The sequence below is a fragment of the Amblyomma maculatum genome, chromosome 11 (genome assembly GCF_055883805.1).
Source record: "Amblyomma maculatum isolate TAMU_Amacu chromosome 11, ASM5588380v1, whole genome shotgun sequence".
NCBI classification, from domain to species: domain Eukaryota; kingdom Metazoa; phylum Arthropoda; class Arachnida; order Ixodida; family Ixodidae; genus Amblyomma; species Amblyomma maculatum.
Window position 1 is genome coordinate 65,410,270 of NC_139354.1, and position 12,492 is coordinate 65,422,761.

Consider the following 12,492-nt stretch of genomic DNA (forward strand, 5'->3'; position numbering starts at 1 on the left):
TAGGAAATGGGCCCTGTTCCCCCTCGCATTATATTAGGTCGACCGGGGCTATCATTTTGACCTTCACCGTTACTGTGAGATCAGTGACGACATGACACTGTGGCCACACATCTGCTATGCTCAAACAAAAACCATTCGTCTTAATGGAGAGCCCGGCGTGCGCATTGCAATAGAGAGGTATCTGGCAGGGTTGCCCCACGTCGCCTCTCCTGTTCGCACTATATCTCGAACCACTATGCCGATCGGTGCTTGCTTCAATATCTATCTTGGTCTTAAAGATAAGGGCAGACGAACTTCGTATACTGCTTTATGCTGACGGCGTTTCCTTTGTCTGCAACACGACATCCGATGTGGAATAGGTGATATGCCTCACTCGCTGGTACAGTCGCCTCTCCGGGGCTCACCTGGACCTAGGGGAGTCGGTGGGAACCTGGAAAGGAGAATGGCTCCAGAACCGGTTGACTTTCTAAAGTTTCAGTGGAGGGACACAATCGGTCGGCACCTTGTAGGTAATCTGCACCTGAACGCTGCAATAGGTAGGCGATTGATCCAAATATATCAGCACCGCAGAAGAAACTTCAGTTATTGAGGGCACGACATAAAACCCTTTTCACGAGCGCTGTTCGAGGGCTTTGTAACGCACAACCTGCTGTCCTTTACACTGCCGGCGTCTCAACTATCGACAACAATGCAATCTCAGACTCCACAGAGTTTGGTCCGTCATCATTTGGCGTTTCACGCACGAGGCAACACGGCAAGCTAATATATTCGGGAGCCTCCAGACGCTCTATTGGGGTCTTGTGGCTAAAACACTCCCACCGCCACTCCATCGGGTTCTCCCGGGGTGAGTGTGCCCAACCACTGTCCTCTGACATGTGTGAACCATTTCCACGAGCTCAAAATATTTGTCTTTCAGCCTTCACGCGGGTGTTAGTCAATCTGAAAGAGGCAGGAGAAGCGGGGCCTGTTCCTGCCATGATGTGCCAGTGACATCTTGAATGGTAAGCGGCAGACAGTGGAAGACGCTTTTGTCGGATGTAATACAGCAAACTTTTCATAGGACGAGCTGCGAAGCATCTGTGAATGCTGAGACGCCAGATGAGCCAGTCTATGGAACTTGGATGCGTTCTCGCGATCCACAGTTCTAACGGACTGAGTCCCGGTGCTAGGGCTTCAATCTGTAGAGGGGGCGAAGAGATGTGTCTGAGTGCGCGCACGCTAAGCCAGCCTGGACCCACTACATCAGCAAAACTGATTAGGAATTGTGCGCCATCGAGACCCCAAACTCGGAAACAACGGTTGAAGAGGATCTGGCGCATGGCCGAGAGGCGGCATTTAATTCAAGACGCATCAAACCCGCCGTTTCAACACGCAATGAATAGCCCGCCTTCACTGGGAAAGGTCTACTAATATCTCGCCTTTCGCTTATATCCTCCAATAGATTACCCTTGACTCTTCCCACCCAGCCATACTTTTCCATAGTTTAGTATCTCCCTGTTGTTTCTTGTTTAATTTCCCGACACACATAACCAAATATTGCCTCCCGAACTATCGGAGTGTTCTTTATTTAAACCCAAACCACCAAATTCTTCGTATAACCTCCTCTCCAGTTTTTGACTCTGAAAGTTCCCATTGGCAATAGGATCCAACTAACCCTCGTTCAAAGACACACATCTCCACCATTATCCTGAACACCGATATTTCCCTTCATTTCCGGCTCCCCATTTTTGTAATCACACTCTTGTTTTATCTTTACAATACCGTCCAGTATGTAACAATATGTCCAATCATGTCTGAATGCCATGTTCTGTCGAAGCTGCTTTCTTGTGCTACTATTGGTAAAAATGACAATGTTACATTATTGGATGCTGCTCTGTTGCTCTGCCCCACATGTTGTATTTATTATGCAAGTAAAAGGTTAGTCGCAAAAAGAAAACCCGGTCGTGGAGTAATGTCCTGCGATTGCAGGCTTTGAGAGACATCAAAACACAATGCAGGCAAAGACGAAGACTGCGTTCAAATCGGTAGGTAGCATTTTTTATTTTCTCCGCCGAAATGGACAAATAGGCACTCGGTCGGGATACTGTTGTGGCAACTGCCGCCAGTAATACTTACCGTACTGTCATTTCCCATCTGCCTGCCGGGAAGCTGGTTTTCAACACCGTTTTTTGCATGCCGACCTCACCGGCTGTCCTTACCATGTCCAAGACTTTCTAGATGTCTACGTGGCGTCATAGACCTCAGTGATATTAGTTCAATAGCACAGATCCAGATGTCCCATCTGTGGATGATGACATGCAAGACAGTGCTGGCCAGAGCTAAGCTCGTTGGCTTCGGGCAGTTACATGTGAAAGGCCGTTGGTGTATTGGCGGTGTCTCGGTGTCTTGACGCTGATCCAGATTCAAATATTGTTTAACTCACGCTTCTTTGGCTCCTCGAACATATGAAAGACATTTACATCTGTGAGGCCTTTCGTGCTTGTCGCAAAGATATCTCCATCACAGTGAAGCATTGGCTTGGGGAGTGTTGGAAATGGAGCGGATGCCCACATTGAATCGTCACAATGCCGCCACTTTAGCCGATGGCTTCACTGCGAATGACGCGTCCTATCTTTTGACAGCTTGTAGCCTGCAGTGTCTGAGTTTATTGCCAGGTAGGCTTCCCTAGTGTCTTCATTGCCTGAAGGTTGGTCATATACGATGACACTGCTGTATCAATAGTTGTGATGAATGTCGGCGATTCAGCCATACTACAAAGGAGTGTGTAGTGTCGTACGCGGATAAACACCGCAGTAGTAGCGATGCTGTGGATCAGGCTCTGCAAGAGAAGTTAATGAATGCATAAGAGGTTTTGGATGCCGCTGGTGGCATGGCAGTGGTCATGCCTACTGAATCAGCGTTTAGCGGTACAATGCCGCTTGAGGAAATTGAGGAAATGCCACTTGCAGCGCAGTGAGAGCCTAACCTGGCTTCATACTCGGATCAGCGGTCAGCAGATGTGTGCCACAGACTGGCGGACCAGACGTCTGTAATTGACTGCGTCACTGATGACTCTTGGTGCGCCTGCGCGTGCTGTGCGCGAGACAGAAGACACATGCTCTGCGGTATCTGCTTTGCCGAGTGTCTGCGCTACTGACCATCCTAATGACACTGTCGGATCCAGCCTCAAGGAAGCTAGCTGCCAGCCTGGTAGTGTGGCAAGTGCACTTCAGAGGTGTCATGTACAAGAGTGGCCTCGAAGCGTGGAGTATCAATGAGTTCTGCCTCCTCTGAAGGAGACGCTGTTTCTGCAAAACACGAGTACCGCCACCGAAAGTCGAAGGGCAAGAAATTTCCTCCCGCTATAGATCGAGGAGAAAGGGTGCCAGTTCCAGGGAGGTATCACCTTCCAGATTGGCGCCAGAGACCGCGGATGCTTGACCTAATTGCACTTTGGTCACCATGGCGAGCTTCCAGCAGCTGATTGTTGCAACCCTCAACTTGCGTGGTCTCCGGTGTAGGTAGAAAGAGGTATTGCTTCGGCTGTTTTCGAGCAGTCGGCTGGACATCATCGCTGTTCAGGAGACTAGGATGGAAAGTGAATTGGACCCAGAAACAGCCGTGCGAGCCTTTTTAAAAGATTGCAATGTCTGCGTGTCTCACTGGGTAGGTCTTTCGGCGGGCTGCTTTCTTTTCTTTAAATAGAGTGTCTCTGTGTCTTTATGCACCAGGCTGACGCTGAAGAACGCCTTATTTGTTGTGACCTTTTGCAGAATTGCGAATCGTGGAAGTTTATCAACGTGTATGCTTCAAATAATCGGGTGCAGCGAGCAACGCTTTTCAATGATATGGCACATCTAGAATTTGATCGGTATTTGGTATTGCTGGGTGACTTCAACTGCTTATGCGACTCACATGACCGTATGGGGCCTAGTAAAAATGCCAATAAGGGCCCTGGTATTTTATCACGCATCACTTAAAGCGCAGGTTAAATTGCTACTGGACGGTCATCCACATTCACATATATTAGATGAGCTTCATATTAACGTCTTGATCGCATTTACGTAGTTGCAGAACTTCTTAAAAGGCGTATATCATGCAATGTCAGAGCGATTTCTTTCTCTGACAATTACTTGGTCACTGAGCGGATTGAGGAAAGTTCCCGTCCAAAGTTTCAGCCGCAGTGAGACATATGGAAGTTTAATGCTACGCTGTTAAACGAGGAAGGCTTTGCACAGCACCTGAGAACAGCTTTGGATTATTGTTTCGCAGTCAGTTGTTTAAGCGAGAAGTTCGGGACATAGCTTGAGAGACTGGCTCAGTCAGGTGTTCCAATACGGTGAAGAAAAGCCGCGGCGGGAGAGCCTTCGTAATTTGCACAAGGTTGAATGTGAGCCTCCCGGCTTATACACAGAAGAAATCGCTATTGTAAAATGCTACCTTCACAAGTTTGATGTAGAGCGCTTTAGGGCGGGCCGTGTGCAATACCGTAGCAATCGTGCTTTGCAGTCTGAGGAGCCAACTAGACAGGCATTGCTTGCTGAGCTTCGCCATGCGGCTGCAAAACGAGTTAGTTCCTGAATTATATTGTAGTGCTGACTTGCTCACTTAGTATGATGCAATAGTAACCGAGTTTGCTAGTCACTACAGCTGTCGTTGTTCTGCCACTACAAGTAATGCTGACGACGTCCACGTAGAGCGCCTTGTTTCTATGATTAAGCCGCTTTATGAGGATGAGTGTAAGGCGAGAAGTTCTGCAGTAACCTTAACTTAAGTGGAAGACGCAATTGGCCGTTTGCTGCTTTTCAAAACGTCGGGTCCTGATGGTCTATCAGGTGCATTTTAAAGAAATTCACATCTGCTTTCTCCTCTGTCCTACTCGAATTTTTAGACTAGTACTGACGTCGGGTTTCTAATAGTCACTTACCAAACGTCATATTGTGTTAATACCCAAAACTGATGATAAAGAAAGACACCGATTTGTGGACGACTACTGACCTATCGCACTTTCAAATGTTGATTATAATATGTTGCTAAAATCCTCTTAATCGGCGACAGATTGCAATGTATACTTTGGTTGGACCTCATGAAATATGTGGCTTGGTAGGCCGGTCAATAGAGTCAAATCTATATGTGGCGCGGACGCTTTTGCAATATTTCAGTGATGCTCACGAGCAGTTGCCACTGCGGCAAATTGACCTGGCAAAAACTCTTGATCATTTATCTCATTCATTCCTTTTGTTTGTCTTAGAATCTTGGTTCAATTGTGTCTACTGGGACACAAGAGTGTTCCGCGTGATTGACTGTAAATCGATGTCTATCACAACCTGTCCCCAGCGAGTACTCTGCTAAACATGGATGCCCACTGTCCCAGCTCTTGTTTGCTCTACACTTGGAGCCGCTTTGCATAAGAGCTATAAACAGCAGACCAGTTAGTGGGTTTCGTAGTATGGGCCACGAACTGAAGGTTTAGCTTATTCAGATGACCTCGCACTTTTCTGCGCTGATTTATGAAGCTATTCGTTTAACGGATGACTTCGGTTCAGTGTCAGATGCTCGAATCAACCGATCTGTTATAGCGGTCTCTGGTTTGGAATGTGGGAATCAATGTCTGCACAATATGCTGGTGTGGCATGGGCATCTATACCAGCTAATTACCGTGGAGTTTCTTAGAGTGGTGACCATCTGTCATCACTTTCTAATCACTAAACCTTAATAAGTAGTTCAAAAAATTAACTGCGCTAGAAGTTATATCCAGCGTTTCCACTGAGTATTCGTTATATTAGTGTGGGATTCATCTTTTCAATAATAAGGCATGATATCCCTTTGTGGCCTGTAAGTGCTCGTTTCACTTGTTAGCGGCGTCGGTGGCATCAGTCCGTCTCTTCTATCAGTTCGCCGCGCAACGTTCATACGTGTCCACGCGCTGCCTCCTGCGAACTTAATTGCTCTCATCGCTCCTCCTCCAATGCCACCCCTGTGCGGCGGCAATCAGAGCGCCCGATTAGTAGCAGCGGATCTCGATATGTGCACCACTTGCGCCGAAACCCATATTCGCCGTCGTTCGCCGCTGCGAACCGCGTGCCTAAAAGTGGTCTGTAATTGTACATACAAGTCTTCCTCAAATTCTTTACCTCAATCCTCAAAGCTGATACAGCTGATGAGCTGCGTTCAAATTTCACATTAGGAAATATAGGAATCGTAGACTTTTTTTGTGTGTGCCTTCTAACGTTTCTGGCCGTCCGTGCTTATGGGGTGTCATGTATGAGATGTATTTATCTCTTCGTTTCCGACTTGTTCGTTTCTCCTTGACTTCCTGTTTTCTGCACCGTGGAAACGTTTGTACAAATATTTTTTTCTATGCTCTTTCCTCCACCCATGTACCGTTTTGTGTGTTTTGGTTTATCGGGACATGATGTACTCAAAAGAGTGCGGAAAATGTCTCTCTTCCCATGCACCAAGACTTTATTTTATAAGTTACACACTAAGACCCAGCCTGTTAAAACGCAGTTAGGGAAAAAGGGCATTTTTGTACCTACAGTAAACTGCCGCCTTTGGGATTCTCCGGAAATCATTAAGCACTATTTCACCGAATTTAATGATATAGTATTGCTTTTAGATATTTTGCAACGGACATTGATAAAAAGACTTGATTTGACACTGCATTCTCTATGGTCTCTCACAGCATTGTCATTTTCTGATAAACCTTTAGACATGTTCTTTCTAGTTGGGTTACATGGCCTCTGGAAAACGCGCATGTAGACAAAAATTGTGAATCTGTTGTTTCTACAAAAGGTCACTTCTGCAGGATAATTGTTCATTGAATGGAATTGTGTGGATAGGCTGACATTCAACCGGAGTGGCACTCATTCTTAGTGATGTCCTCTACTTTGCCTCTTCTTTATAGTTTTGTTGGCTTGGTGCATCTTATTGCGCATCGTGTTCATTTGATACTCTTTTCTTAATAATTTGTACATAGTCTATGTACATAAGACATTATGTCAGTGTAAAAAATACCATGTTGAAAAAAAAAATCAAAACAAATTGCCGAAAAAGTGATTTTTTTTTCGAAGAGTTTGCCACAAGGCATAAATTGAGAAAGGGAGAATGGGATGCAGGAGATAGAAAGTTAAAAGAAGGAGTGAAGTCCAGTTGTGCTTATGTATTCGAGAAGGTTGGCAGTATAGCGAATTGTCCATTGTCCATTTCTCATAATCACTATCGTGATTCCACCGCAGGCCCACCTTCATGATTATCCGTTGCCTAATGTGCGTCGTTGATGGACACGTCCACAAGTGACGCACATCGCAGACGTCAGGTGGAGTCTCACAGTGAGGGCACCTGTCAGTCACTGGTAGATCTTTTTCCCGCCATCGATGTCGAAAAAATGGTTAGAATGCCATGCTGTTGTGGTAGAGGATTGAAGTTGGAATCGCATCTCCTGGATGAAATGTTTGCTTTTCAATTTTTATTTTTTAACTGTAGCCGTGGTATTTAATAGCATTGAGTCTTTTTTCCAGCCAGCGCACTTTTTCTCTAGGAACAAAGGTCACCGTCCATGCAGAATATTACACAATGTGCGGTCCTCTCGGTTTCATGCTGGTTCAGCCTTTACAAAATCGGCAATACCGAATTTGGCATGTAATTTATACAGAAATTTTCAACTAATTGCCTGGAATTATTCTAGATAAATTGCGGTGTATCTTTCGTGACAAAGGAAATGACAAAGCAACTTCTCATGACACCAGGCATGAACAGAGTGCAAGACCCTTCTTAAGATAAGTACGTCCATTTCCTTTTACTCTCGCAGTATATCGTCATGATGGCGTAATAAGGCTACCAACAGCTGTTATTATTACAGGGCCATTCAAGTGGTCGGTGATTTCCTGGGCTGTGCTGCCATCGATCAAGTAATGGCTGAGTATTCAACTTCTGTATCCATTAAGACATTAATCGTGCGTCCATCGACAGCAACTACAAGGTGGCTTTGACGTGCAATCTTGACGCCGTCCTGTACTGCGGCCCCGGCGCGGCACATCGTCGTCACGTCGCTGGTTGGAGTCTCTGGTTTGTGGTCTGCAGCGTCATCGTGATGTTGTTGTTGTTTCAGGGTTGGTGTAAGTCTTACAGCGTTGTCACTCGTCGTCGGTGGCGGAGTATATTCTATAGTTCGGCGTATAGCAGCCTCACCTCAAAAGATTACTCTCTAGTTTTCCCTCTGGTGGCTAGCGGACCTTCCTCGCATACTTCTAGAGTACTTTCGGCCCGACGACGGAAATTGAACATTGTGCGGCCCTGGGGACATATATTGACGGCTTGACGGCGCAGAATACCCCTGCGCAGAATTCGATTTCTTGTGGTGGGTCACTGGGGGGTAGTCGTAGGCCTTCGAGTGCGAAACCGCGAAGGTCACTTTGTCTGGAGGAGGTTTGAAATCTGGGTCAGTTGGTACATTTTTTTTTTGTACGCGAACTTGCCATAACGCATATTACATAAACTCATGTAAATGGTTTTCCGTGAGGAACGGGAGCAGGCTCCCGCTCTTAGCGTTGTCGGTGAGCCATTTAGAAAAGTTCTCTTCCCTTGTTGTTGTTAGACCCACTTCGCGCAGAATCTGTGTCCTTGATTCCCTTGTCCCTGCACAAGTCCATAGCAGGTGGCGAACATCCACTTCTGCAGCTGGTGGGGAACACTTTGGGCATGTTGTTGGTCCGATGTCAGCTTGCGATTCCCATCGGCATTTTACCGACGGGGTAAGGGCCGCCCCAGCTCTTATCCTTCTAAGGGAAACCTCCTCCAATCTCGTTAAGTTACGAGGGAGTGGGAATGTACACGGGGGAATGAGGGCACGTGTACTTTTCCTTATAGAAGATGCTAAAATGGAAACAGCGGAGCGGGCATCGAAAGGGAGCCTGGTGGGGGGCGCATTAGTGCGTGGAACTTCGTGTGTGAGGTGGTCAACTTTTCTCTGCTCAGCGTTCTCGGCATTGTCTTGTGTCCAATGTATCTGGATGCTTATCTTTGTTTTTTTATTAAGGGCGTGGATTTCCTGGGTAACACATAGCGTCTTCGTCACTTTCTTTAGTTGTTTTATGGCAGCTAAGGAGTTTGTATAGATGTGGGCTTCTGTTATCGAATCTATTTTATTTATGGCCTCCATAGCATCGCGGATTGCATAGAGTTCCATCACAAGCGGGTCCGGGTATTCTAAAAGATATTCTTCGTGTACCTTTAGTTCGCGATGTGTTGGACTAGTAGCTGCTGTTCTACCGCCATTTTCTATAATTGATGCGTCCGTATATGCAATTAAGGTACCTGGAAGTGCATCAACCAGAGGTCGAGATGCCAGCTTTTCTTTGCGACGAAGCCGAGTGGTCTTGTTTGTCGTGATAGTAGTGAATTCCCACGGAGTGGGGTCAGCCATTGGTGGTGTTCGAACTGCCACTTCGTTGTACAAGGATGCTATGGGCGGAACGTACTTTCGCTTGATATCCCTTGTTGCCTCTCGTTGTTCAATTAATTCTGTCAACGTATTTATCTGTGCAAACTCTTGGAGAATAGGGATATGGGTAAGTTTTGGTAAGGCCGTGATAGTGCGCCTTGCGTTTCTATTTATTGTTTCCAATTTCGCCCATTGCCGCCTCGTGAGTCTTTGGAATTGGGCCTGGTATAGTATCCTCGGCTGTAACACTGATTGTACAAGACGTCTTGCCATGTCTGCTCGAGCTCCTCCTCCCCTAGACGAAATGCGTTTTATCAAGTTTAAGGAAGTCGCAGCTACTTTTTTCACCTTATGAAGCCATTGTGTTCCTTTGCCGGATTTGTGAATTTCTGGGCCAAGAACTCTCAACTCGTCCACCTCTTCCAATGGCTGATTTCCAATCTTTAGGGAGACTCGTTGCGTTGCCAATTGTTTTCTTCCATTCTTGTTGGCAACATGGATGTAACAGGACTTTTGAGGTGATAATTCCAGGCCAGCACTTTGCACGTACTCATCTATGGTATTTAAAGCCTCTTGCAGATGCCGATTCTGTCTCTCAATTTGTTTATGAACAGACCAAATCGTGACATCATCTGCGTATATCATGAACCCCACTTCTGGTATTTTAGCTAATTTCCACGCCAATGGGATCAGTGCGATATTAAATAATAAAGGTGCTAACACTGACCCTTGTGGCACGCCTCTGTTCGAGGTGTAATTGCCAATTTGTTTTCCGTTTATCCGGATAGAAAACGTCCTGTCCTTAAGCAGATTATGTACTGCTTTTATGACCTGCAAGGGAATGACCATACATTCCATGTTGCTAAGAATCTTGACATGTAACATGTTGTCGTATGCCTTCGCCATGTCGGTAGTCACTACAGTGCGCACTAGGTGGCTATAAGGCGACACGTGTATGACCTCTTCAGCGAGCACAGCCAGTCCATTTTCTGTCCCAAGTTTTGTTCGGAACGCAATTTGTCGAGCATGGTATTTTTTATTACTTTCCAACCACCATGGCAGGCGGGTGGCTATCATCTTTTCATAGATTTTGCAAATTGTGGGTGTTAGCGAGATAGGCCGCAAAGATTCTAGACTTGTGGGAGGTTTCCGAGCCTTTGGTATTGTTACCACTACCGAGTGTTTCCAGCCGAGTGGAATGTCTCCTCCTTGCCATACCTCATTTACCACATCCAACAAGCCGTCAACTGCGGCTCCTTCTAAATTCTTGAATACTTCATAAGAAATATCGTCATGTCCAGGCGCAGTTTTACCATTCGCTTCTTCTATAGCAGCCAATAACTCCAATTTGGTAAATGGTAATGTTATTCCTGTTTTATCAACCGCATCCACTGTCGGTGAAGGCGCCGGATAATGTGCGCGGTTCGGGAAGAAAAGGGCAGCAGCCTGATCTGCAAACTCCTCTGGTGTAAGCTGTAATGCGAGTCTAATGCTTTCAGCATGATCTTTAACCTGCCGCCTCTTTTCCATGCCATGGAAAGTCCTCCAGAGGGCCTTGTTAGTCGTTCCTGAGCCCAAACGACTGCACCACTTATCCCATCTCCTATGAGCCAGCTGTTTTTCATATCGGCGTGCCTGCGCCGTCACTCTGTTTACCTCAATTCTTCTTTGCACGTCTTCAGGATGGCGACCAGCCTGTATCTCGGCCCGCTTTCGGCGTGCCCAAAGTTTTAGTAGGTGCAGGTCGGGAGTTGGCTGATCTTCGTTCACTGTAGTTGTAATGGTGTGATCCTTGAGTACCGTTTGAAGGGTGGTAACGAGAGTATTCGGGCTAACTGAATGCGTTCGAGTATCCTGCCGTACACCATCCCAATGTGTAACAGACGCTTTCTTTCGAATTTTCTTCATATGTCCCAAATTAAGACCAACACTGATGGGGACATGGTCACTACCCCACGCATCTAATTCCGCCTGCCATTGTGGTGCACCAGGGCCCTTCCACCACGTCAAGTCTGGTGAGCGTGTTTGTGTTGCAGGTAGTGTTGCGACTCCTGGATGATTTAGCAGTGTAAATTCCATTTCTGTGAAGGCAGTATGAACTTGATCACCCCTTTTAGAATCATAATCATATCCCCATACGGTGTACGGAGCGTTAAAATCTCCACCAATTAGTATCGCAATTCCAGGGTATGAATGGCGAATATGCTTAACGCATCCAAGATTAAGTACTGTGTTTCTTGGCCGAGCGTACACGGACACTAATATAAGGGGCGTTTTGTTCGGACGCGTGAGTACAGCAACTACTTCCTGCTGAGTGTTGCACCACTTAGAGAATAGTCTTAGAGAATAATAACCAGCCATAGTCTTAGAGAATAATAACCAGCCAAGGAACGAGGTTGAAGAAAGACGATGTACACCAGCTTCCAGCTTCCGTGTGTACATCGTCTTTCTTCGTCCTCGTCCCTTGGCTGGTTATTATTCTCTAACACTTTTTATGCACGGGCATTGGCGTTCAATTTACACGACCTGGCCACAGTGGAATCATAATGGGAGGTTCGCCATCCTCCAGGCGTCGCACTTCCGTGGGCTAGAGGTCATTTGTATGCTTAACTGGCGGAGTCAAAGAGGCGGTGGTCAAGAGCTGCCTGTTCGCGTCGGGGGAGCTTGGGCGGGCTCATCGGAAGGCAGGTCTGGATGCCACAGCTACAGTGTTCACTGCAGTTGCTTTTTGCCTCGGAATCATCGGAGCAGTCGCTTGAGGAACCCTCAGTGGCCGCTGGACTTCCTCACGGACACGTCTGGTGTGACGCTACTTGTGGCTGTTAGATGGTGGTAGCAGCCGGCGCAGTTCTTTTCGGACCACCTCATGAATAAGGTCCAGCTAGCTCTCTGATCGCAGATAAGCCGCTGTAGGTGTTTGCCTAAACTGGATGAAGTTATCGGTTTTACTGCCATATGTGAGCGTCATAGTGCTCTCGATGGTGGCAGCTTCCCTGTCAGATTTGGCCTTAGTTTGCGGTGAATTTCTAAGTGAGCGGGCAAAAAAGCAACTCTTTCACGCCTCGCATCAA

At 46.7% G+C, this 12,492-nt stretch overlaps 1 protein-coding gene across 1 annotated transcript in view; it reads left to right on the plus strand.

Moving 5' to 3' along the window:
- Positions 1–3,570: 3,570 nt before the first annotated feature.
- The window catches only part of LOC146173997 (venom metalloproteinase Antarease-like), a 50,437-nt gene continuing 41,515 nt past the window's right edge, over positions 3,571–12,492 (plus strand). The window contains exons 1-2 of the mRNA XM_084585318.1: positions 3,571–3,645; positions 3,711–3,936. Coding sequence (XP_084441444.1) covers positions 3,571–3,645; positions 3,711–3,936 — 301 coding nt within the window. The remainder of the gene's footprint in view (positions 3,646–3,710; positions 3,937–12,492) is intronic.